This window comes from Chrysemys picta, chromosome 18 (assembly GCF_011386835.1).
Source record: "Chrysemys picta bellii isolate R12L10 chromosome 18, ASM1138683v2, whole genome shotgun sequence".
In the NCBI taxonomy this organism is placed as follows: Eukaryota; Metazoa; Chordata; order Testudines; family Emydidae; genus Chrysemys; species Chrysemys picta.
Genome location: NC_088808.1, coordinates 17,187,554 through 17,212,724, shown reverse-complemented (window position 1 = coordinate 17,212,724; position 25,171 = coordinate 17,187,554). Strand labels below are relative to the sequence as shown.

General features: G+C 44.4%; 1 protein-coding gene across 8 annotated transcripts in view; it reads left to right on the top strand.

Moving 5' to 3' along the window:
• LOC101945105 (histo-blood group ABO system transferase 1-like) overlaps nt 1-25,171 on the top strand; it is a 47,707-nt gene extending 22,536 nt beyond the window's left edge. Inside the window, exons 1-10 of one of the 8 annotated variants that reach the window (XM_065572363.1) lie at nt 1,106-1,419; nt 2,126-2,339; nt 14,734-14,827; nt 15,239-15,401; nt 17,141-17,197; nt 18,635-18,682; nt 19,106-19,147; nt 19,904-19,939; nt 20,390-20,524; nt 23,699-25,171. In XM_065572363.1, the coding sequence (XP_065428435.1) occupies nt 15,400-15,401; nt 17,141-17,197; nt 18,635-18,682; nt 19,106-19,147; nt 19,904-19,939; nt 20,390-20,524; nt 23,699-24,386 (1,008 nt within the window). In that variant the 5' untranslated portion in view covers nt 1,106-1,419; nt 2,126-2,339; nt 14,734-14,827; nt 15,239-15,399 and the 3' untranslated portion in view covers nt 24,387-25,171. Of the gene's footprint in view, nt 1-1,105; nt 1,420-2,125; nt 2,340-8,470; nt 9,089-14,733; nt 14,828-15,238; nt 15,402-17,140; nt 17,198-18,634; nt 18,683-19,105; nt 19,148-19,903; nt 19,940-20,389; nt 20,525-23,698 lie in introns of those variants that run through there. The other 7 variants (XM_024106044.3, XM_065572364.1, XM_042854306.2 and 4 more) reach the window with 7 other exon arrangements.

The window sequence follows — 25,171 nt, the reverse complement described above, 5'->3', positions numbered from 1 at the left end:
TCCAGCCCTGGGGTAGTGGTATAAGCAAGTATAATTACACTTGTCTTATTTTAATGCTGTTCCTTATGCTTGAAACACCCTCTTGGGCCATGTCTACCAAGAAAGAGTTCTTCAATTCTTGTAAAGAGCTGCTGTGTTCAATGAGTGGATCCCAGCTGGGTTTTTTCCCCATGCATTTTTTTTATTCTGAAACTGTTTTTGTTTGGGTGTTGCTATCGCTGTAATTCTTGGCTTCTGTAGTGGCAGTGGAGGTGGGGGAAGTGGTAGATCAACCTAATAATGATAACCCCAAGCATTCAAAAATCATGAGTCAGGCCTCCAAAATAATGACTTGTCTTAAAAAACATGTTGGGTTTTTTAAATTTGGCTTCTTTTTATTTGCCTTCTGGTTTTGGAGCATTTCAAATATACTTGGGTCACGTTTTAAAGCTCTTCCCTGAGGTCCTGAGATTCTCTTACACTCACATGACTCCAGGAGCTGGGGTTGTAAGAAAACCCCCCAAATATCATGATAAAATGGTAGGAGTTGGCAACACTGCGAGGCAGATCATGGGAAACAAAGATCCATATAGGTGCTGAAGAATTCACCTTTGCTGCCCTGACCTCCATCTCCCTGGCTCCCCCCAAGGAAGAACTGGTCCACCTGCCCCCATCCCCTGTCCTGGGGGTCTCTACGATAGCGCTTAACTGCCCCAGCCCAGCTAAACTGCCCTCACACCCATCTGAGAATAGGGGTGACTCCCAGTGCCCCAGACGTGACTGGGTCACCAGCCCCACCCTTACCCCCTCTCCTGGTAGCACTGACTGGCCCAGGTACCCCTGTGGGTAAGGGGTAGGCAAGGGGCTGCTGTGCAGTTGCCTCTGAGGACTGGCAGAACTCAGTGCACCTAATATGGCAAAGGCCCCGATATATTTCCTCTGGGCGGGAGGCAGCGCCTCGGTGCAGCAGGCCCCTCAGAGACAACACAAGCCTCAACCTGCTTCCCTGCATTTCCATGGCAACAGGCAACAGCTCGAGAACTCGTGCCAGAGTTTAAGGTTCTCACGAGAAGAGGAGCTCTCGCACCCGCTCTGTCTCCTGTGCCCGGGGTTACCATAGAGACGAGGAGACTCTTGGCCTAGCCGGGAAGCTGCGCTGGGAGCTGGGCGGCTATTCAGGTAGTAGCGTGCTGGAGAGATGAACCGCCCCCTGTCTCTGCTGGGGGGATGGTAGAGTGCGCCCCGCTCTGGTCCTGCCTGGAGGTTGGTAGAATTCCCTCCCCGTCGCCATCTCAGAGCATCAGAACTTCGCTGCTTCTCATGTGGGTTTATATCACTTGGTCTCCCTGATGTTCACACCTTATCCTGTATGACACATGCAGTCCACTGAAGTCTAACAGAACTAAAAGGAAGGCACACCTGACGCAACAAACTCCCCAGGTGCGATGTGTTTTGATCGCTTATTTACGAAATGTGACAATGTTGTAACCCACAATAACTGCTGGGCCATCAGCACAAATCAGCGAGGCTCTGCTGTCTAGAATCTAGGTTATGGAAGAAACGCTGGAAATTCACAGCTGTGGTCTTCATTAATAGTTTTCGGGATGGTCATCGTCATTGTTTCAGTCCATATATCCGAGCATTTGCAGCTCATATTTCAAAGGGATTGAAATAATTATAATAAAACTCAGCAAAGAGGATATATCTCTATCCAGAGCATCTTAATAAAGTTATTTAAAAAAAATCCAAACCATGCAGACCTTTTGCTGGCTATGCTGTAAAGTTTCATTTGTATTATTCCTGGAGACACTGACAGAGGTACTGGTGACCTGAGGCTAGTGACCCCCCTGAAGTACTAGGATATTCTTCATTTCTCTGTAGATTGAAGAAAATGGAATGACCACCTTCTACTTTTTGCCTTGCACAAACACTACTAAGCTAACAGCAAAATATCAGCATGCTGAGATGCACAAACTTGGTTGCTCATTATATCTTTGTTTTCCAAATTAGGAATCAGAAAAATGGCTCATGGTTCTTGAAATCCATAGGTTCGCAACATTAACCTGCGTATGGCCCATGTTAGTAGGTCTTTAAAAACTTGTCAGCAGCAAAGATAACAAATGATGACTTCCCGTTACCTTCCTAGGTTCTGTTCCATGATTATGGTGAGGCTGAAAGCTGTGAAGTAATAGCAGAGTTCTTCACCACCTCTAGTGGGAACACCCAGTCCTTGGACATAAGAAGACAGGCAAGACCAAGGCCTCCGAGATTTATTTTGTTGAATTTGCAGAAAAAACACTTCCAGTGTACCTGGAGAATGTGCTTGTACCAGACAGCTTGTTTACAGAGCTTAAGAAACGGTGAGTAGAGTGTAGTTTGTCTTTTTTTTATCCCCCTGACAAACCTCAGAAGGTTTGGAGGTAAAGTTTGAATGAGCATCCAAAAGTTATCTGTATACTACCCTCTTTTATGACCTTTCCAAAAGAATAATAAGAAACATTTTATATTGTATTCCATCAAACATTTAAGCATCCCGGAGCGCCGTGCCGCACCATGCCGGGTCACCCAAACCCCCAGAGTACCGGGCCGGGCCGTCCAAACCCCCTAGTGCCGTGCCACCAAAGCCCCCTGCACCGCGCCACCGAAACAAAAACAAAAAAACCCTCGCGCCACCCCGCCGAACAAAAAACAAAAACATCGCGAGCACCCCCCGCCACCCCCACATTGGCCGCCCCTTATAAGGTGCCGCCCCAAGCACGTGCTTGGTCGGCTGGTGCCTGGAGCCGGCCCTGACTGTTGTACGATTGGTGAGAAACCTTATCTCAATGGAGTCAGACTCCTCAGAGCTTGTTTTTTTTACCAAGATCTTTGAAGAGTTTTTCTGCACAATGAAATCCTTTGTCTCTCAAACCTGCATGCGCTCTCTCTCCCAAAGCAATATGTTCAATTTTCAATCATAGGATCCACCTCCGCTTTTTTGAGCACCTTGAGAAGTGGTTTGCTCAATCCTTGTCCAACTCCTGGATCATTGTAACTGCCAAGAAAGAGGAGCTGAATTCGGAACTGCAACTGCGTCTTCACATGCATCAGCCAAGGCGCGAGCGCATAGAAAAGGATATCCATAATGTCAGGGCTGGTACATATGTGCACTTTGGGCATCACGTCTCTTTTTTAGAGCTCTCCAGCTGTGAGTCATAACCAGGCACAGCAGTGGCTAGTGTTAATTGATTCAATATTGGGGAATAATGTGGGTTCAAGGGGCCTTTCTAGCTCCTACCCTAAACTTGCTAGTTTCTTACATATTATGGAGTTTTGTTAACTTTCCTTTTTTATAGCTCACATTTGTTTCCTCCTGAGCTGATTGTTAACAATGCAGAGCAGCCACAGGTCCCATTGAAGTCAATAGGAGCAATGGATGCTCAGTCCCTGCTTCCCCACAAGCTTGGCTGCAGCTCCCCTTCGGGCAGAGAGCTGGGAAGCTATCATTTTGATTTTCCTAATGGAAAATCAATTTTTTGTGTGTGCAAAATTGAAATTTTCCCACAGAAAAATTTGGCTTTGCAAAAGGAGCATTATCTGTTATACCAGGGGTAGGCAACCTATGGCACGCGTGCGGAAGGCGGCACGCGAGCTGATTTTCAGTGGCACTCACACTGCCCGGGTCCTGGCTACCGTCCGTGGGGCTCTGCATTTTAATTTAATTTTATAAGAAGCTTCATTTAAAATTAAATTAAAATGCAGAGCCCCCCAGACCGGTGGCCAGGACCTGGGCAGTGTGAGTGCCACTGAAAATCAGCTCGCGTGCTGCCTTTGGCATGTGTGCCATAGGTTGGCTACCCCTGTGTTACAATATCCTCAAAACCGTTACCTTTGGCCTGAGCTGTTACTTCCATGTTTTTGCAGTGTGCCTGGAGGTTACTGGCATGTTCCAGAATTCTGGTAAACACATTCAGTTCCCCAAAGTTAAAAGGGGTAACTGGTAGGCCATTTATCTATGCCAAAGGTTTCAGATACTTCTGCTAACTTGCTGTAGCCAATCAAACAGGGTACAGGCCCGTAGGTTCTTTGCATTACAGCCAAATATAATGAAGTAATGTTTACGGAAGTTATTCAGTACAAAAACATAAATCAAAACAATATCATCAATCAAATCAATAAAGAAAAACATATAATCTAGCAGGCTAGACGTCAATATGCGGCAGCTTGTATAGGCACCAACTCTGGGGCTGGAGCTACAGGCGCCAACTTTCCAATGTGCCGGGAGGTGCTCACTGCTCAACCCCTGGCTCTGCCCCCACTCCACCCCTTCCCCTGAGCCTGCTATGCCCTCGCTCCTCCCCCTCCCTCTCCGAGCCTCCTGCACACCACGAAACAGCTGATTGGGGGTGTGGGGAGGGATAGGGAGGCGCTGATCGGTGGGGCTGCCAGTGAGCAGGAGGCTCTGGGACAAGGGGGGAGCTGATGGGAGGCTGCTGATGTATTACTGTGGCTCTTTGGCAATGTACATTAGTAAATTCTGGCTCTTTCTCAGGCTCAGGCTGGCCACCCCTGTGCTTTTGTTTTGCTTGTAACCTCTAAGCTGGACCTCAAGAAAGTTATTCTTGGTGTTTAACCCTGGTCGTTGCTCTTTTTTAAAAAAATCTAGCAATAGCCTGAATTTCCAGATGTATTTCCTTTCTTTTTGTTTTTAATAAAATTTACCTTTTTTAAGAACAGGATTGGGTTTTTGTGTCCTAAGAGGTTTGTGCACATTGTTTAATTAGCTGGTGGCAACAGCTGATTTCCTTTGTTTCTCTCTCTGAGCTCTTCCCCAGAGAGGGGATGAAAGGGCCTGAGGGTACCCCACAGGAAGGAATTCCCAAATGCACCTTCCTAGGTTCTCAAAGGGGGTTTGCACTTGGGTGGTGGCAGAATTACAAATCCAAGGTCAGAGAAATGCTGTCACCTTAATTTTTAGAGTCCTTGCGGGCCCCCACCTTCCCCACTCGAAGTGCCAGAGTGGGGAATCAGCCTTGACATGGTGGCAGAACGGTGGGATCATCCAGTGAGGAACTAATGTCTCCAGCATCTAGGGAGCAGTTCCAGGGAGACCAGGAAGCGGATGAGAGCCTCAAGGGAGCTTGGACCGTGGCATGAAGCAACCCACCACCTGTTGGCTCTTTTAATAGGTCCAGGTTTGTTGTAGAAGGAGGACTCTTATACAAGGAGACTTTTCTGAGGGATACAAGGAGGACTGGCATCCTCAAAGACAGTGCTGTCCTTGGTCAGTGCAGTCCCAGAGTTCAGAGGCTTATTGGTGGAGTTCACCTCCCACCCTCTGTGGAAGGCAGGGTTGCGGGTAAGGAGGTACCTTACACGCTGCACTGCTCGGGCACTCACTCGTCACCCCAACGGCTGATTGCCACACCTCTGTGGAGCTCTGCTCTGGCTCTATCCACCAGCTTCTCTGCTGGCTGCTTGCCACGCCTTTCCGCCAGCCGCCCTGCTAGCTGCTTGCCATGCCTTTCCGCCAGCTGCCCACTCGCCAAGATGTCTTCAGGGCCCCCCACACACACTTAACACAGCTCTCAGTGATTTTAGCTGTTAGTGGGGGAGCCTCACTGCTAGTGCACAATGGGCAGTCTCTTGCAATAGAGACTCTGTCCCAAAGTAAGTCTAGTACTTAGACCTAGATATCAGTTATTTCAGCTCTGCAGCGTGTAACGACTCTTAATTGAGTCTAAATTAGCTCTTTTATTATACCATGGAGAGAGGAAAGGGCAAATGGTGTCTAGGACCCTTAAACAGGGCCCACACCACCAGGTACAAGTACCTGTGCCCACCCTCTCTCAACTCATTGGGCTTTGGAACCCATGTCCTCTGCCTAGCGAGTGCTGTTCAGTTGAGGGTGGGTCCCTCCATTGGGGTCTGCCAGGTACAGTTATATATAGCAACCCTTTATTATTCCTGCCCCGGTGACAAGGAGACTGGGGATCCAACATCAGGCACAACCTGGACCAACCTGATTGCCTTCTATGATGAGATAATTGATGTTGTGGATATGGGGAAAGCAGTGGACGTGATATATCTTGACTTTAGCAAAGCTTTTGCTACGGTCCCCCACAGTATTCTTGTCAGCAAGTTAAAAAAGTATGGATTGGATGAATGGACTATAAAGTGGATAGAAAGCTGGCTAGATTGTCAGGCTCAACGGGTAGTGATCAACAGCTTGATGTCTAGTTGGCAGCTGGTATCAAGCGGAGTGCCCCAAGGGTTGGTCCTGGGGCCGGTTTTGTTCAACATCTTTAGTAATGATCTGGATGCTGGGATAGATTGCACCCTCAGCAAGTTCGCGGATGACACTAAGCTGAGGGGGCGAGGGAGATATGCTGGAGGGTAGGGATAGAGTCCAGAGTGACAGAGATCTTTTGACCTAATCCTCCAATTTGTATCTGATGAGGTTCAACAAGGAGAAGTGAAGAGTCCTGCACTTAGGACGGAAGAATCCCATGCACCGCTACAGGCTGGGGACCGACTGGCTAAGCAGCAGTTCTGCAGAAAAGGACCTGGGGATTACAGTGGATGAGAAGTTGGATATGAGTCAGCAGTGTGCTCTTGTTGCCAAGAAGGCTAAAGGCATATTGGGCTGCATTAGTAGGAGCAGTTCCAGAAGATGGAGGGAAGCGATTATTTCCCTCTATTCGGCACTGGTGAGGCCACATCTGGAGTATTGCATCCAGTTTTGCACCCCCTCCCCCTGAAAGGATGTGGACAAATTGGAGAGAGTCCAGCAGAGGGCAACAAAAATGATCAGGGGACTGGGGCACATGATTTATGAGGAGAGGCTGAGGGAACTGGGCTCGTTTAGTCTGCAGAAGAGAAGAGTGAGGGAGGATTTGATAGCAGCCTTCAACTACCTGAAGGGGGGTTCCGAAGAGAATGGAGCTCGGCTGTTCTCAGTGGTGGTAGATGACAGAACAAGGAGCAATGGTCTCAAGTTGCAATGGGGAAGGTCTAGGTTGGATATTAGGAAACACTATTTCACTAGGAGGGTGGTGAAGCACCGGAATGGGTTACCTAGGGAGGTGGCAGAATCTCCATCATTAGAGGTTTTTAAGGCCCAGCTTGACAAAGCCCTGGCTGGGATGATTTAGTTGGTGTTGGTCCTGCTTTGAGCAGGGGGTTGGACTAGATGACCTCCTGAGGTCTCTTCCAACCCTAATCCTCTATGACTCTGTGATTCTATGGTCATTTGGGCAAGTAGTCCCATCATGCTGAGCACCTAGGCAGGGTGGGTGTGTCCATGCAAACGAGTTCAGCTTCTGAAGTCTTTTTCCACAGCTCACCACTAGATGTCAGGGGAGAGCTTATCTAGACTCTGCTTACATCCACATATGCTGAAAACACAGCATGCTCTGAGAAATGGGGTGTGGTATTTCCAGTTAGTGGGAGCTCCTTAAACTGAGTGCCTGTGATTTGATAGTAACATAGATAACTATGAGTTTTATTGCTGTCTGTGCTGGATAGACAGCTACACAGCATTCATTAAACTGCCAGAGTCCAATCCCACTGTACATGGCACTCACTTCAAAAACCTGGGATGGATTCTTGGGGGCCAGTCTCTTGTTTTGTACCAAGAGTGAGACTGGGCATGTGGCAGGGATGTTCCCAGGACACCCTATTGGACTCTAATCAGCGCATGGCAAAGAAGGGGAGATCATGAATTCATCAGCCAATTTTCATTGACTCTAAATAGGGGATGAAGGATGATAATTAGAAGGAAGGAGGGAGGGAGGTGTTAGATCTCTCATAATGTCTCCCAAGTGTTTAATGGGAGAATTTTAAAAAAATTTAATATAAGAAAATGTTCTTTAACGTCTGATCTTTTAGTTATTCCAGTGTCCTCCATTGCAGCTTCCGGGTACATGTAAAAAAACCCCCAAAACTAAAACTTGCAAACTGATCAAATTAGAAGTGGGCAAAAGTCAGTACAAAAGCTCATCTGCATTTCTAAGGCGTCCATCACCATGGCATCTAGGTACCAATATATCATTTTAGAAGTAACCAACAGTCCTCCCTTGCTCCCTCACAATTTTAGTTTGAGCTGCTCATGTATGAGGTACTGAATCTAGATGGCTTACTCAAGGAATAAAATTTGATCTGATAGTATCCCTTTAACTGAAAGTGTCATCTCTAGAGATGAAAAAAAAATTCCTAGCACTGCCCACATTGGCAATGTGCCCGTGAGAGAGCGGCATGGTGCTTAGCCTTGCTCAGAGCAGGTGTGCTCCAAAGGGCATGATCACCTACGTTCTCCTGGGAGCAATTTGGTGCGTGAATGCATGGTGTGTTGCAGGCACATTAGGGGCACCAAGTCGTTAGGAGCCAGATGTTTCTAGGGCGGACAAGGCCTCAAAGTGGCTCCCTGACAGTCATATGTCAGTCAGTTAAAATCAGTACGGAAGATCCTGTCCTGGGTTGTACAAGTACTTTGGCAGAAAGGAATCATAAGTGTCTCACTCCAGCTGCATCTGTGCCAGATTCCTACCGAGGGCTTGAGGGAGCACAAGGAGGGCAAACAGCCACCACAGCTGCTGGCACGTAAGGGCCAAAAGGAGCCTGCTCTGCAAACCAGGGCGTTTACCCAGGTCCCCAGCCCGTTAGCTCCTGAGGTGATGAATGCTGGGAGCGGCAGTAAGGTCACCTAGCAGTACGCCCTTGCACCCAGCCTGTCCTGACACGCTTTGCCTTCCGCAGCCAGGGTGGCTCTAGGCCATATGTGTGGCGAAGTTTACTGTACCCGAGCAGCTTCCTCCTTAGTGAGATTGCGTGAACCTGGTGAGAGTTTCCGTGAGCAAGGATTGCAGGACTGGCCCGAGTCAGAGCATGTGGACTCTCATAGGTTGGCCTCTGCTTGCAAACTGCCCATCTAATTACCATGCGATAAATCAGTAACAATAGGGATATGAAACAAGAGGTTTGGGCTACCGCTGCCTCTATAGAGAGCTTGCAGCTCCCAGCTTCTTAAGGCTGTTCCAGTCCACGGCTGTCAGCAATAAGCTCCGCAATTCCTTCTTCCTCACACTCCTTCCTCCGGGAGTAATCGGGTGCGCGATGGACAAGGACCAAGGTACCTGTACATTTTCCTTTAAGATGTTCTATGAGCTGTGTCATGTCGAATCTTGTTTAGATTTTGAAAAAATACAGCAGGTCTGGGGTTTGCGGGGAGACCGGGTGATTTAAATGTGGAGAAGGAACTTAAAAGTAGCAGATATTAAATACTTGAGACAAAGTAATATGCTATTAACTTAGGTAAATCTGGATTAATTCCACTGGCTCGCGTAGATCTGATTTACGCTGGGGTAGTTGAGCTCAGAATTAGGCCCTTACTGGATTTTATACAAGAATAATATTTGTGCCATTGTCTTGAAGAAATTGAATCAAATTTACATCTGTGTTTTGAGAAGAGGGAAGTCTTAGCCACACGGTCATATTTTTTTTTATATTCTCTTCTCCCCCCCCCCTCTCATCTTTCTTCTTCACATATTCCCCTTGCTCTCAACCACTTTCTTTTTTTGTCCACAGAGGAATGGGATCAATAAATACTTTTGAGATGTAGTTTATACATGTTATTGTAGACCGAGGGTTATATTTTTTCTCCTTATGGGCCAAATTTTTCCCCTTTACAGCAAAGCAATAACTGACTGAGAGTAGAATGCAGCCGTACATGTTAACCTCAGTAAAGTCAAACTAGTGTAATGGGGGAGAAAATTTGTTCCTCTGCATTTTACCTGAACGTATTTATGTATATATTAATATAGGATTCAATCCTGACCCACTGAAGACAATGGAAGTTCAGGCGGTGCAGAATGGGGCCCATACTTTTTGATCTATTTGGGGAATGTGGAAGATTGTCAATTAGAATATTATATAAAATACTGCACTGGCTTTCTATCAAATGTAAAAAGCACTTTTATTTTGCTCTCCCCATTGTCTGAGTTGGTCTGTATATTTACAAATAATTTTTGGGGAAAATCTAACACACAAAAATCCCAAGCTCTGAGCTGGATTTCAAGCTTTCTTTGCATTCATCTAGAACGTGGCAGAAATCCACCATTTGTGAATGTAATTATATGGCAGTGACAGTCTAAATCTCCAGCTTGATTGTGCAATTCCTTGTAAGTTGCCCTGGTCAAGTCAGTGGAACTGCTTGCGTTAGGACTACTTTCATGAGTAAGGGTTTTTAGACCTTCCACATCTCCCTTTCTTTCCTCTGTAGACTACAGATTTCATGACCCTTTCTTCAAGGAAATGTCAGAAACCAACAGGTTTTCCTGAAGCTGGGTTCATTCTGGAGGAGAGTGTCTTATGAAAAAGAGCAATTTGTATTTAAGAACTAGCCCCTACCACTAAAACGTTTCAATCTTTTGATAACGTATGTGATCCAAATCTGCATTGTCCAGAATCTTTTGTAAAACAGAATACTCTCTCCGTGTGTCTCTTACCCTCCCTTTGAAGGCTTAAATTACTATGGAGAATTTCATGGACATTACTTTAGAATTGCCCTCAGGGATTGTTCCCTGAAATCCCATGCTTTGCAGAAATGAAGTAGAGTGCTTTTTTGCCTTCTTTTATTTTATTTTTTATCCCCAACTTTTTACTGTACAGTCCTGGCGCCAAATCCTGCAGTCATTAGTAGATGAGTGGGGTCTTGCACCTGCTAATCAGAGAGTAAACACCTCCCCTTGAAATTCAGTTTATATCAAGCCAGTTTCTTTCTTTAAAAGAACAGGTGGATAGTTGTCCAGATGTATCTATGGTGTCAGACTGCGTGATCTGAATTGAGTTGCCTAAAATCGTTGAGGAACTGGTCGCTGCTTCCATTGTTGTTGCTGAAAGAGCATTGGCACTATGATTTATTTTGCCTTTTGGAGTACTCCGGGCACATGGCAGTATCTTCAGGGGACATGTCAGGGACAGTTGTAGAGCTGCATATGATGTGGCCTTGAACAGATTTTAGTTGCAAATTGGAGCTAGCCAAAGAAGGGGGTTTCCTAGCAGCTGTTCCCTTCTATTGCAGCATTAGATCCACCGGCAGGGTTGGTGGATCCAGGCCTGTCCAACGAATGCTGCTCATTTAATCAGCCTGTAGTGTTGCTGGTGAGTGCTGATCCCCATTAGCTTTTGAGCAGTCCCATTATCCTTTGGCTTGGATGTGGTGTGTTTAATTTCGAAGGAATAAATGGGCCCAGAGAGCCAAAGATGTTAACACGACCCTGTCACTATACAGGCACTAAACTGTTGAACATGGTTCGGGGTTTTTGAATACAGAGACCTTGGCCTGCTTAGCTCCATCGCAACCAATGCCATTAAAAATTGTTATTATCTTTTATTAAAAATACAGTACAAAGGAAAATCAGTTGAAGCATTTATAATGTAATGTATTAATTAAAGCTTCAATTTAACCAATCTCCCTTCCTCGTTAGCTGTAGCTGGGGTTTTTATAAGGAAAACTTTCTCTTTGATAGTCTTTTATAGTAATGATCGTAATAACTGTCTTTTTTGGAGAAAAGAGCAAAAGTTAGTTCAGAGGGGCTAGAGCTGCTGTTATTGTTAACGTCTGACCTGGTTTCTTTAAACACAAAACAAGACAAACACAAACAAAAGGGAAGAGAAAAGAATAGCAAAAATAGAAAATGCTGCTTCTGTCTCCAGTGTTGGCTTTCAATTGCAGCCTCACGGCCAGAAAAACATTACCACAGGTCACGATTTTATTAGCCGCTCTGAGATCTGTCAGACTTGCATCGTCAGCTGTTTAAGTCATTGCTTTTAGCTGCCTCTCTGGTTAAAGGCTCACAGTATTGTTGCAAAAAAATGCAGTCTTGGCGGGCTCAGCTACACATTTATTAAACAAAGAGAGGCAGGAAAGAGAAGAAATAAGGTGTGGAAGGAAAAGGACACAGGTGGGAGAGGTGACAGGAGGAACCCACATCTTTCATTCCAGGTGGTGTTCAGGATTGATCTGAAGCTGGTGGAGGTGGGGATGTCCTATGGTTCCCAGTCTGGTCAGGACATCTCGCAGAATCAGGATGATAAAGGCTCAGCAGTGTCACGGTGGAACCAGGGCCCCCAGGAAGTAGTGGGGGTGGCAGCCATGATGGTGAAGCTTGTTCCTTTCACTCCAGCTGACCTTGGTGTTTTGTTTAGTTCATTAGTTCCTGGTTCCTTCTTCCTGGTTTACCAGTCATGATCTTAACACAGCCCTTGGCTGGTACTGAACCTTTCGGTTTGGACTAATTCAGTCTGTCTCGCAGTTTTCTATCAATATTCATTGCTATTGATGGTTGTGACATTTTATGAATTTTCACTCACTTTCCAACAGCTGAGCTCACAACTGGAGCAAGCCCGAGTTATTGCAATATCCCTCTTTTATGAACCAATTCTGCTTCACCTCAGACATTGGTTTATAAAACAGACAGAACTGCTGTAATCTGCTCTCAAAATGTTTAGAAACGTACCAGCTCTTATTACTCCTTTGGCTGTATGTCCAGAATGGGTTTTTTTTTTTAAAGTGACAAGGAGGAACTATCTTTTCCTCTTTTTGCGACCTGCACACTTAAAACTGCACATTTACACAAATCATGAACATTCTATACACGAGGGGTTAAACTAACTTGCTTGGAAAATGCTTTACCACTTATGGCTTTTTTTACCGAAGTATGTTGCGGTCTTTTAAAAAGAAGCAACAACACGATTGGGGGATGGTGGTGATTATTTTTGCATTCATGAACCATTTACCAACACCCCAAAGTGGGGGAAAAGTACACAGGCATTTTTGTCCAGGGACAGACTTTGCCCGACCTGTTTTACCACCAGCTTTTGGGAGGATGTGGCCATTGTGACCTTGTAGCTTATCACGGAGAGGTGACCCCACAACACTAGCACTGTGCTGTTGCACATGCAAAACACAACAAGGCACATTAACATTTACAACAAAACAATCACAAAAATTACAACATGAAGTTTGGTGCCGGCAACAGCCCTTATTTCAGGTGGATTGACTCTTAATTCACAGTCACAGCCGTGAATCAAGCTGGCATTCTGTTAACAAGGAATAACCCATGATAACATTTTAGCAAAAATTTGCTTTAGCAGCTTAACCGTCAACAATTTAAAACACTTCATTTTTACAATTTTTGTTTTTTCTTTAAAATGCCTTTACATAAAACTATCAAAGTTATTATCAATTACAAAAACTACAATCCTCCAGAAATAGAAACAAAACAAAACATTTATTAAAAGGTTAAAATAAAATCTTAAAACAATTGTTAAGCACTCTTATTTTTTCTAAACATGAGCGTTAACAATTTGCTTTGCATCGTTAGCACAAACAAACTTAATATGTTCAAAGATTTTAAAGCAAATATTTGTTTGTTTGTTTTTAAACAATTTTGAAAACTGTTTGTCTGTTAAGCTAACCAGCTATGAGGATGTATGTTCACCTAGACTCTTGGGTGACCCACCAAATAACTTTAATTTTATCACCGTACAACCCTAAAGAGTTGAACGTGATTCAGAGTTTTGACTACAGAGACCTCAGCCTGCTTAGTTCTGTGGCAACAACCACACTGCAACATTTTATAACCTTTTATTAAGATAAGAAGGAAAAGCGACTGAAACATTTAAAGTAAAGTATTAAGCTTGCTCCTACCAATCCACTTGTCTGCACCCTGACACCACGATTCCCTTCCAAAGCCTCTTTGAGAACTCCAAAAGGGAGTGGTGGGTGGAACAGCCTATTGTCTCATGATTTTGTCCACCTATTAGGCCTAATTTCCAACAGATCGTTTGGTCCATTAGTTTCCAGTTCCGTTCTCTTTTGTCTACCAGTCATGATCTTAAATATCCTTTTTGTCTAGACTAATTCACTCTATTTTTATAAGCAATTTTATGTAATAGGCTGAGTTGGATTTTTGTTATGTTAAATTTGTTAGAGTTGCCCAACGCAACAGCCACTTTCATGACCACTCAAAATAATCAGCCACTTGGCTGGCCAGTTCCTCGCACTTCTAATGGTCTGTGGCCTGTGTGTTCTGTATTTCCTTATGCATAAGACCCCAGAAGAGTGGAAGAAGGTCTTACAGCTAATCATTGAACTGGGAGTCTGGGTTTTGTTCCCAGCTGTGTCAAAGATTTGCTGCATGAATTTGGGCAAGTATCTTCCATTACAAGAATTGTATATAAAAATAGAATCTGTGAAATGTGTATATATTGTTGTGTGTGTAGGAGTAGATCCTGCACCACTGAACTCAATGGCAGTTTTGCCATTCATGTCAATGAGTGAAGGATCAGGCCTATAGTGAGTATATATACATTTACAATCCAACAAGAAATTGGTGTCTTGTTCATAAGTCTGTAGGTTTAATGAAGCTGTTGTTATGTTATCCTACTGCTTAACCCGAAGGAGAATTCTCCCTACTGGCAGTATAGCGCCTATGACAACTAGAGGAGTTCTGATTCCATTCAGTAAAAGGCAGTGGCAACACACACACTAACCAGTCCATTACAATACCTACCCACTACATGGGACTATTGTAAGGTTTATATAGTGGGTGTCTGGAAGAAGTTTGGAATTAGTGATGTGTGAACCAATTTTCCCCCTCCGTGGGTTGTATCCAGGTTTTTAGCCTTACCACACAGCATGGCAAAAGGAACTGGCTTGGCAGTCAATTGATACTGCGTGTACCAATCTCTTGCACATCTCCTTTATTCCAGGGAAAACAGGAGGGGTCAAAGGCTATTTTACAAAGCGCCATCTTTATGTCATAGGTTGCACCACGTTGCTGTGCTTCAGCTTTGGCTACCTTTGGTAAGTGGATTGTTTTGCGAAGCAAGAGTCTCCGTCGCTCCCCTCCTAAGGTGGCTATTGTTACAAAAGACTTTACCCAAATATGTATGAATCTTTAGAAATGCACATCTGTGGTGCAAATCCAGGTTCTTACAGGTATAACAGGTTCCCCCAGCTTTCTGTTAGTCTAGCTGGGAGGGGAAATGAGGGAAGGAACAGACACTTCTGTCACACCTGTGCAGTCCTAGTGACATCAGTGGGGCTGCCACAGTATGACTAAAAGTACCATTTAGCTCCAAGTGTATAAATCATTAACTTTTAAAACCATTGCATACCTTCCTGTGCTTATCTTATAGCAGTTGCCAATTTGCATAGCATATTTGCTATTTTAAAAACACAGTGACTCAGATGGTAGCTTTCCCACTGTTCCAGAATGTTCTTTAGGTTTGTCTCATGCCAAGAACTGAGCTCCTGCCCCAGACTTTCACTGCAACAGATACCAAGAAGGAAGGGTATCGCTCAGTGAGAGCAATCCTCCTGCAGCTGTGATGTGAAAGCAGCATGCTTCCAGCCAGGCTGTGGCTGCTGAACACATGTAAGTTGAAGACATGTAGATTCTTTGACAGGGTGACTGGCCTAGTGGATGGGGTGAAGCTGAAGACATGATAGCTCTTTATTTTAGTAATGCTGTTGACAAAGTCCCACATGACATTCTCATAAGCAAAGTAGGGAAATGTGGTCTAAATTAAACTCTTATGAGGTGGATGCAAAGCTGATTAACAGACTGTACTCAAAGAGCAGATCTCAATGGTTCTCTGTCAAACTGGGAGGGCATATCTAGTGGGATCCCGCAGCAGTCTGTCCTGGGTCCAGTACTAGTCAGTATTTTTATTAATGACTTGGATAATGAAGTAGAGAGTATACTTATAAAATTAATGGATGACACCAAGCTGGGAGCGGTTACTAGCACTTTCACATATTGGATAAGTGGTCAGAAATCAACAAAATGAAATTCAATAAAGACAAGGGCAAAGTACTACACTTAGCAAGGAAAAATCAAATGCACAACTACAAAATGGGGAATAACTGGCTAGGTGGTACTACTGCTGAAAAGCAACTGGCGGTTATAGTGGATCACAAATTGAGTATGAGTCAACAATGTGATTTTCCGTATTGGTTCCAGGATATGAGGTAGATGAGGCAATATCTTTTATTGAACCAATTTCCGTTGGTGGAAGAGACAAGCTTTCGAGCTTCACAGAGCTCTTCTTCAGGTGGGGAATGTAACCAGAGTATCTGGGCTAAATTGGGATAGATTGTTACACATAAGGGGAATGTGTGTGTCACATGCTGTGGGGGACCACCTAAAACAAAGTGAGCAATTGAGGGTTAGCTGGCAGTACAATGTGTTACAAATTGTTATAATGAACCATAAAGCCAGAGTCCATGGTTTTCAGTGTCTAGCAGAGTTATGAATGTAAGTTCCCAAGCTTGTCTAACTGATTTTTCAGAACAGAAAAAAAGAAAGAGTTGGTTTCGAACTGAAAGTGATTTTTTTTCAGTTTCTTGCAAAAAAAAATAGTTTGGGGTCAAACAAAATGTTTTGTTTTCAATTAATAAAGATCTCCCATCTCCTAGAACTAGAAGGGACCTGGAAAGGTCATTGAGTCCAGCCCCATGCCTTCACTAGCAGGACCAAGTACTGATTTTGCCCCAAATCCTTAAGTGGCCCCCTCAAGGACTGAGCTCACAACCCTGGGTTTAGCAGGCCAATGCTCAAACCACTGAGCTATCCCTCCCCCCAAATTTCAGGTCGTTTTGGGGTGTTTTTCATCTTTTTTTTTTTTTTAAATAAAAATGAGCTAAATTTAAAAACAAAGGATCATTTGAAATAGAAGTTGAAGCATTCTCACGTAACATTCATACAGACAGAAATACTGCTGAGTGTAAGGTCTTCACAAGCTTGGTTAGTAACGCAGTACATCTGTTTTGCCATATAACTCTTTTCAATTATCTTTTAGTTTGGCCTTCCAATGGTGATTTAATCTGTAAGCCCCTTGATGCAGAGACCATGAGAGATCACTGAGTGCACTCTCAGTAAATGACAGATAATAATATGAAACTGCTTTGCTTCACCTACCACGGCATTCTAGCAACCTTTGCATTTTCTCCTTTGTTTGGCTGGTTTGGTTTGGTTTTGTTTTATTGTGAGGATAACCCCTGGGTTTGCTTGTTTGTTGTGAGGTTTAAAGATGCCTAGATATTGGACTAGATGATTTTTAGTGTTAAGTTTTTAGATCTCCATGTTTGACATGACATTTGGATTTACTGCAGGAATACGTCCAATGGTACCTGGCTGGACACACCAATCAAGATCTCCAGCACAATGAGGTAACTATTCCCTTTTGGACTTATCTGGATTTTGTGAGCAGCTGAGGTCTCACAATTAGAGCTCTGGAAATCAGTTCCACATTGTTGAAATTCCTAACCACTTCTGTTTTAGTTTTGACTTGGGGTTTCCTACCAAATTTCAAATGAAAACTCCATTGAAACTAGCAGTGGCTCCTCAGAGGCAGGTGGAGGAGGAGAGCACTGGGCCAGTGCTTACCTTTTTCTGAATTAGATACATTAAGGGACCAGGTCCTCAGCTGGTATAAGTCCGTGTACTCCACTGACTTCAATGGAGCTATCTATGCTTGCTGAGCATTTCTCCTGGGATCTTTATGTATTTCTGTAAACTGGCTCTGAAAGGTCCTTTCATATGTTCACGTCATTTACCAACCTCCTGATGACACCAGCAGCCACAGATAAACAGCTGAGTCTCACCTATTGTCTGATCTTGACACAAAATCACAAACTGGCTGCCATGTTAGTAAGAACTGGGCAAAGAAGTGTGAGCCTTGACTACCTGATCTGAGCTTGCAATGGAATGCAGAAGCAGGTGAGAGTTGCACGGTTTGGGGTTTAGTTATGGATGTTCTGTGCAGACCTATTCCCCCCTTTTCTCTCTCACCTGCATTGAATCTCTGGCACTATTTGGGCTGGCATCCAAAGGTGTAATTAATTGCTTTCTGAAAACTCTGCCTGCCGTTCCTTCTCTAGTGACGGATGGCTCGTTTATGGGCCATCTTTAAAAGCCTCATTTCCTCCTGCCAGCCAGCCAGACCTGTCGGTGTGTCCCTCTCTCCCCTTCAGCCTCACACTCCCTCATGGACTCCCAGCATCCCGTATGCCTCTCAGCCTTCAAACCGTTCATTCTCAGTTCTTACCACTCAAAAAAGAAATGAAATGAAAAGAGTTAGTGCTCAATTAACAAGCAGCTATTCAATATGTGTGCACCCACCCTTTATATAAACCAGGGATCGGCAACCTCTGGCACGCGGCTCACCCTGGCAGGCCAGGCCGGTTTGTTTAAATGCCGCGTCCACAGGTTCGGCCGATCATGGCTCCCACTGGCCGTGGTTTGCCGCTCCAGGCCAATGGGGGCTGTGGGAAGCAGTGTGGGCCAAGGGATGTGCTGGCCGCGGCTTCCCGCTGCCCCCATTGGCCTGGAGCGGCGAACCGCGGCGAGTGGGAGCCGCGATCGGCCGAACCTGCGGATACGGCAGGTAAACAAACCAGCCTGGCCCGCCAGGGTGCTTATTCTGGTGAGCCGCATGCCAGAGGCTGCTGACCACTGATATAAACTAATTTGTATGGCACCATATAGCCTATGCATTGAATGAGCAAGGGGTCCTGTGGAAAAAATAGTATGTGATCATGTAATTAAAGACTGGTTGTTTTTTTAAACACAGCAAATACTAAATGTGACATGCTTTCTTTCCGTAGCAGTAATACCCAGGACTTGGATGACTTTCACAAAATAAAGCAACCAAGGTGGGACCTTTTTTTAATTCCACTTACTGTATGTTTCATGATCCTGCAAACGCTAACTTGAGCGGCCTTTACTCATATGGTAATTCCCATTTACTTCAGTGGGACTACTTGTGTGAATAATGAGTATTCATGTATAGGTTTGCAGGTCTGTCTTCCTTGGACTTGTATTACTTTTAAACAAGTTATGCTCTAATATTGCTGTACTTTTGGTAAACTAAACTTCCAATGTTTTCTTTCTATTAAAAAACAAACATGATATATGATCACAATGACTTTCAAGATGCAAAGATATTAAGACAGAACTTTTTCTTTAATATTTAGATGCTGGTAAACATGAATTAATTCAATGATTTCTTGGACTAATTACTTTCTATTGAATGCTGTCTTTTTGTAAGCCAAACTTCCATTGTTCTTTCTCTATAGCAACCATATCCTGGAAGATTTACTACAAATTGAATTACCAAGGTAGAACTTTTTATTAGTTTCTGTTAAGTGTTCCTTAGAGCTGCTTTCAGAAGAGCTCTGGTATTCCTGAAGGATGATGATCTATGCTTGTGGAACTCCAGTACTCTGTTTTAGAATTACATTTGTGTATTATGAATCATCAATACAGCATGATGACACTGAGATTTAGACAAGCTCAGATGTTACTGATCTTTGAAAGCTCTCAGTGGTGATCTCATGGATTCCCGTCCCCTCTAAGGATGTTCACATTGCTTGGTTTACATCAGTCTGCACCTCAATTCTGACCTCCAGGAAGCTCTACTATTCAAGTTGAGCCACACACACAGCTCTATCAATGTTCTGCATTCCCGACCTGCAAAACTTTTCTACTCCTATCCTGTATGCTCCCACCACTTTGCAAATGCACCTCATTCCTGACTTTTAATGTCTCTCTCTGAGCCTCTCTGGAGCACAGATTGTCAATCAAGCCACACTGCATAGAGGTTTTGTAATGTGAACTAATATTAGGGACTAGAGGGAGACCACTAAACTTATGTTCATATGTAACCTGATCCAGGATTTAAACTCAAGTCACCAGAGGTACAGTAAAGCTAAAACCCTTTCCTTTGGAGTTCTGAGTATGGGTCACTGAGTTCTCAATGGAGCTGATTGGTGGGAATCTTTTATCTGTCTGTAAACTCAAGAAGGATTTTTTAAAGAGCTTTGGAAATCTTTCCTTAACTTGAAATCATTTTTGTTTTCCTACTTTTCTTTTAGGATGATTTACACAAAGCCACAGATTCTAAAGCCATCGTAAGTAAAACTAAAAATGTGTTTTGTAACATCTAAAATATAACTAAACTTAATTGACTAAAATCTGACCAAGAAACTTCCTTAAGGATTTGAACTTGTCTTGCTCTGTGTTAATTTAGGTATACAAAATCTCAGAAACACTTGGGTCTTTATACAAAGTACAAGCCAGAATATTTTGTTCAGTTACAAACCTCAGACATGCTGGGCAGATGCTAGTGAAGTGCAAACATTAATTAGTTGATAGATCCCAGTAACCTGATACATTATATAGCCTTAGTGCAACATGTCTTGTGACTTCATGGAGTTGTATATTCTTTAAAGCTGTTAGTTGTCTATTTTTGAACTTTAACACATGGCTCTGGTAGTGTCTTTCTATACGTAGGGAAGGCAACTGCCTCCGTATTTCTTACTTCTACAGTATCATTCTAAAGAAAACTTTCTCTTCCATAGGAGAAGTGACGTCCTTTTGATGACTCCATGGTTTGCTCCAATAGTTTGGGAAGGGACCTATAACTCCGAGATCCTGAATGAGCAGTTCCGACAAAGGAATGTCACTGTTGGACTGACAGTGTTTGCTATCAAAAAGTGAGTCTGGCTTAATTACAGAACTATATGTTAGGTACGAAAGGTGATATTTATCAACAAAGAGGTGGGGGAACCTATTTTTTGTGTAGTGATGGTATATCTCTTGTTCACCTCAGCCTCCCAAGCAGGAGTTTTGTTGGAAGATTGCTGATTGACTTAAAACACATTTCAGTGACTGGGAAAGGACAGGGCTTTTCCAGTGTGGTGGAGGAGGAAATTAGGAGGGTCTGGCAGCTGTGAGAAAGGGTCAGATTAAGCTGCTTGTCATGTGTATCAGAGGGAGGCGGACTGGAGGGATTGTCAACTTTGGAAGTTGAGTGATGTACTTTCCTCTTTTCCCTTTGCTCTGGGAAAGTTTTTGACCTTAGGCGCTGCTGACTTCACGATAGGTGGTCTTTTATCTTCTCTCTACATTGTTATCATTCTACTTGGGGTGGAATATTTAGAAATACAACCACGTAACTGGGCACAGAGAGAATCCTTCAAGAGTCTTTCTTACAAAGGAAGAACTTGATTTTCATGCTGAGCGGTGCTTTATCTGATTTGTAAATGAAGGAAAATACCTCGCGTGGTTTGTGACATACCCAGCTATGCAAGCACAAATTAAGGAACTATTTAATAACATTATTGGTTCCAAAGGCTGTGCATGCTACAATGAAGTCCTTGTTAGTCATGGAGCATAGGTTCAGCCAGCGTTGATAAGTGCTATTGCCTGCCAACAGAATTTTTTTGCAAAATGTATTGCTAAAGGTCAAAAGGACTCCAGAACAAAGTATAGTAAAATATCCTGATTATTTTATTATTATGATCCTGTTAAGAATGGACAAGTAGGTTTTTGTACCTGTGCTGATAAATATTTATAACAATTTTGCAAGGCTGATTTGGCCACCAGTGAGATGCAGCAACTTTTCAACGTTGTACATCAGTGAGACACAACAAATAGGATAGGAAGCAAAGAATAGCAGATCTATTTTGAAAATATAGGGCCAATTTGGGAAGATGGGATGAAAGAACTGAAGTTTGAATTTGTCGAGGATCCTGGGTAGGATACTCCTACTCTTGTGAAAAGTTTAATGGGATTGATAATGATTACATGTAATCAGTGCTTTTGAAAGACAAAACCCCAAGCAACATAACACTCCCCTAACATTATGCTGGCACAATAGTTTGTAACTGCCCCAGAATCAATATGAATTAGGGTTTCTTCCCAATAATATCTTGAGGACTCCCAACCCCCCATGTTCCCCATCCCCTGACCCAGGGGCGGCTCCAGGCACCAGTGCAGCAAGCGTGTGCCTGGAGCGGCCTGCCGGTCTGTGAGGGCGGCAGGCAGGTGGTTTTTGGCGGCATGCCTGCGGGATGTCCGCCAGTCCTGCAGCTTCGGCGGCAATGGCGGACCTCCTGCAGGTGTGCTGCCGAATCCGCGTGACCAGCGGACCCGCCGAAAGCCGCCTGCCTGCCTGCCATGCTTTGGGCGGCAAAAAACAGAGTCGCCCCTGCCCTGACCCCCCCCAAGAATCTGTGCCCCATCCAACCTCCCCCTGCTCCCTGTCCCCTGACTGCCCCCCCCGAACCTCCGTCCCATTCAACTCCCCCGTTCCCTGAACCCCCCATAACCTTCGCCCCATTCAACCCCCCCATTCCCCATATCCTGACTGCCCCCCCCAACCTCTTCCCCATGCACCTTCTCCCTGTCCCCTGACTGCCCCAACCCCTATCCACACCCCTGCCTCCTGACAGCCCCCCAGGGAACACCCCCATCCAACCCCCCCGCTCCCTGTCCCCTGACTGCCCCCTCCCTGAAACCCCCTGCCCCTTATCCAACCCCCTGCTCCCCTTACCATGCTGCTCAGAGTAGCAGGAGCTCACAGCCCCACCGCCTGCACTGCCTGGCAGGAGTGGTGGGCCAGAGGGCAGGTGGCACGGCGAGCTGAGGCTACGGGGGAGGGAGGACAGCAGGGGAGGGGCCAGGGGCTAGCCTGTAGCTCAGGGGCTGGGCAGGACAGTCTCGCGGGCCGGATGTGGCTCGCGGGCTGTAGTTTGCCCACCTCTGGGCTAGGCATATACATGACAAATGAGGTTGATGTTAATTTCTGACAGTGTACAACTCTCATGTTGAACCCTCCCATAGTGAAATGAAGGGGGCTTGGATATTTGCCATGAAACCTTGTAAATGCCCCCTCACTCCTGTTGGGTTTGAGCTGATTTCTGTAAGAGGGTAGTGCCTCAACTGGCCCCTCTACTCCTGAGGGGGTTTGATGGATTTTTTTCTACAGGTTCCTTTGCTGACCCTCTCCAATACTTTACCAGGATAAGGATCCTGAGTGCTGTAGGTCATAGTGCCCTGGCTGTTTCCCAACCATTGATGTCAAACCGCTGCCAGAGATCTTGGCTCATAACTGGCTATGTGGGGAGCAGCTCTTGTAACACATTACACCTGCTGGTTATTTGCAGGACAGCTGAAATAGCAGGTAACGAGGCAGAACACCTTTGAAATGCAGTTGCACCTTGGCCGCACAGGCAAGTCATTTTGCTTGGATGGTGCATGGAGCTGGAATGTGAACAGGAGAGAGAAAACTCTGATTTTCACTGCAAGGCTGGCTAAGTGGCAATATAGGCCCAATCCTGAGAGGTGCTGCGTGCCCTTATCTCTCACTGAAGTTAATGGAGTTAAAGATATTCAGTATCTCTCAGGAGATGATGCGTACCTTGCTTTGAAAGTCCCTAGAGCCACAGGTTCAAATTCAGGGAGGGTACAGGTCAGCTCATCATCCTTCCCAGGTAGACTCCCTTCCTGGCTGTTTGGGAGGGACAGAGTGGCATCGTGTCTATGGTTCATTTCTCAGCACTTCCACATGTGTTCATGGGCAGAGCACTTGTGATCACCGCAGTACCTAAGATCTCACTTGCTCCTGCAGCATGGATTCCATGAGAGTCACGTGCAATGCCCTGAACAGCTGAATATGGCTCAAGAGATGAAGGTTGATGATCATCAGTATTTGGAAGGAAATAATCCTAACCAGAAAACTAGCAACAAATGTTTTAAAAACATTGTTTCTGACTAAAACAGATTCTTTTTGTTGATCCTTTCACTTTGTTGCTCTCTGTGTCCCCTTCTTCCAGTCTTCTACTACAGTGCCTTTTATTTCTAATAGATACTTTCTTTTTTTCTAGGTATGTAGCCTTCCTCAATAAATTTTTAGAAACTGCAGAGACATACTTTATGGTTGGACATAGGGTGAACTATTACATTTTCACAGACAGACCAGAAGAAGTTCCTAAAGTTCCACTCAAAGAAGGAAGGAATGTAGTGGTTCTGCAAGTCCAAAACTACCCTAGGTGGCAAGAAATCTCTATGCGACGAATGGAAATGATCAACTCCTTCTCTCAGCAGCGGTTCATTAATGAGGTCAGCTACGTAGTGTGTGTGGATGTAGACATGAGGTTTAATGACCAAGTTGGAGTGGAGATCCTGAGCGACTTGTTTGGCACACTACACCCAGGTTTCTATGCTGCAGAGCGTCAGTCTTTCACCTACGAACGTCGACCTGCTTCTCAAGCTTATGTGCCCAGAGATGAGGGTGACTTCTACTATGCTGGAGGCTTTTTTGGAGGAACAGTAATGGAGGTTTACAAGTTGACCAAGAAATGCCATGAAGCTATTATGATGGACAAAGCCAAAGGAATTGAGGCAATCTGGCAAGAAGAGAGTCACTTAAACAAGTATTTTGTTTACCATAAACCAACCAAAATACTTTCCCCGGAATACCTGTGGGATGACAATATGGGTAGGCGAGAGATCCTTAAGAAAAGAAGGTTTCTTGCTGTACCAAAGAACCATGCTGCAATCAGAAATAAATGAAGTTCATCTCCGGCTGGTCTTAGTGCGAACTAACATAACTGATCTTGTAGGTTTCCTTGGTTGATGAAAATATACAGACAATTGGTAAAAGCTCCATAACTTTTTTTGACATTCCCAGTATTTCTTGATATGGGAATGATTTCAAGATGACACTATGTTACCATAAGGAGAAGGCATGCATCTGATGAAGTGGGAATTCACCCACAAAAGCTTATGCTCCAATACGTCTGTTAGTCTATAAGGTACCACAGGACTCTTTGTCACTTTTTACAGATACAGTCTAACACGGCTACCCCTCTGATACTTGATACCATAAGGATAGTTTGCTGATTCCAACAATTTCATTGCCAAAAATAAATTGGTATTTGTCTGCAATAGAGCTGTACCAGCAATAGGTTGTGCCTAGTGTTGGGGAAATATAAAGAGACTTGTAGATTCAGATGCTTATTCAAACCTCTCTTGGCTGGACATCTGATGCAAAGAAGCTTTCATGAGACTTGCAGTGCGTCCTGGTTTTATTTGGGACAGAACTGATGTGGAAACATAGAAATACCAAAATATCTCTTATTTGTTACCAGAGCCAAAATCTCTGGGTGGCTGTGTGTTTAAAAAAAAAAATGAAATTGAACCAGATAATTTTTTTTAGAAGAGCAAAAAATCTAGTTAATTTGATTTTTCTCGGTGGTTTGGGCTGCCCCGAATCTGTATGATACTTGAAATGCGTCTCAAGGTTCAGTTGCTTCCAACCCTGTGGTGCTCTCTGACTTGCAAAATACACTTGAAAA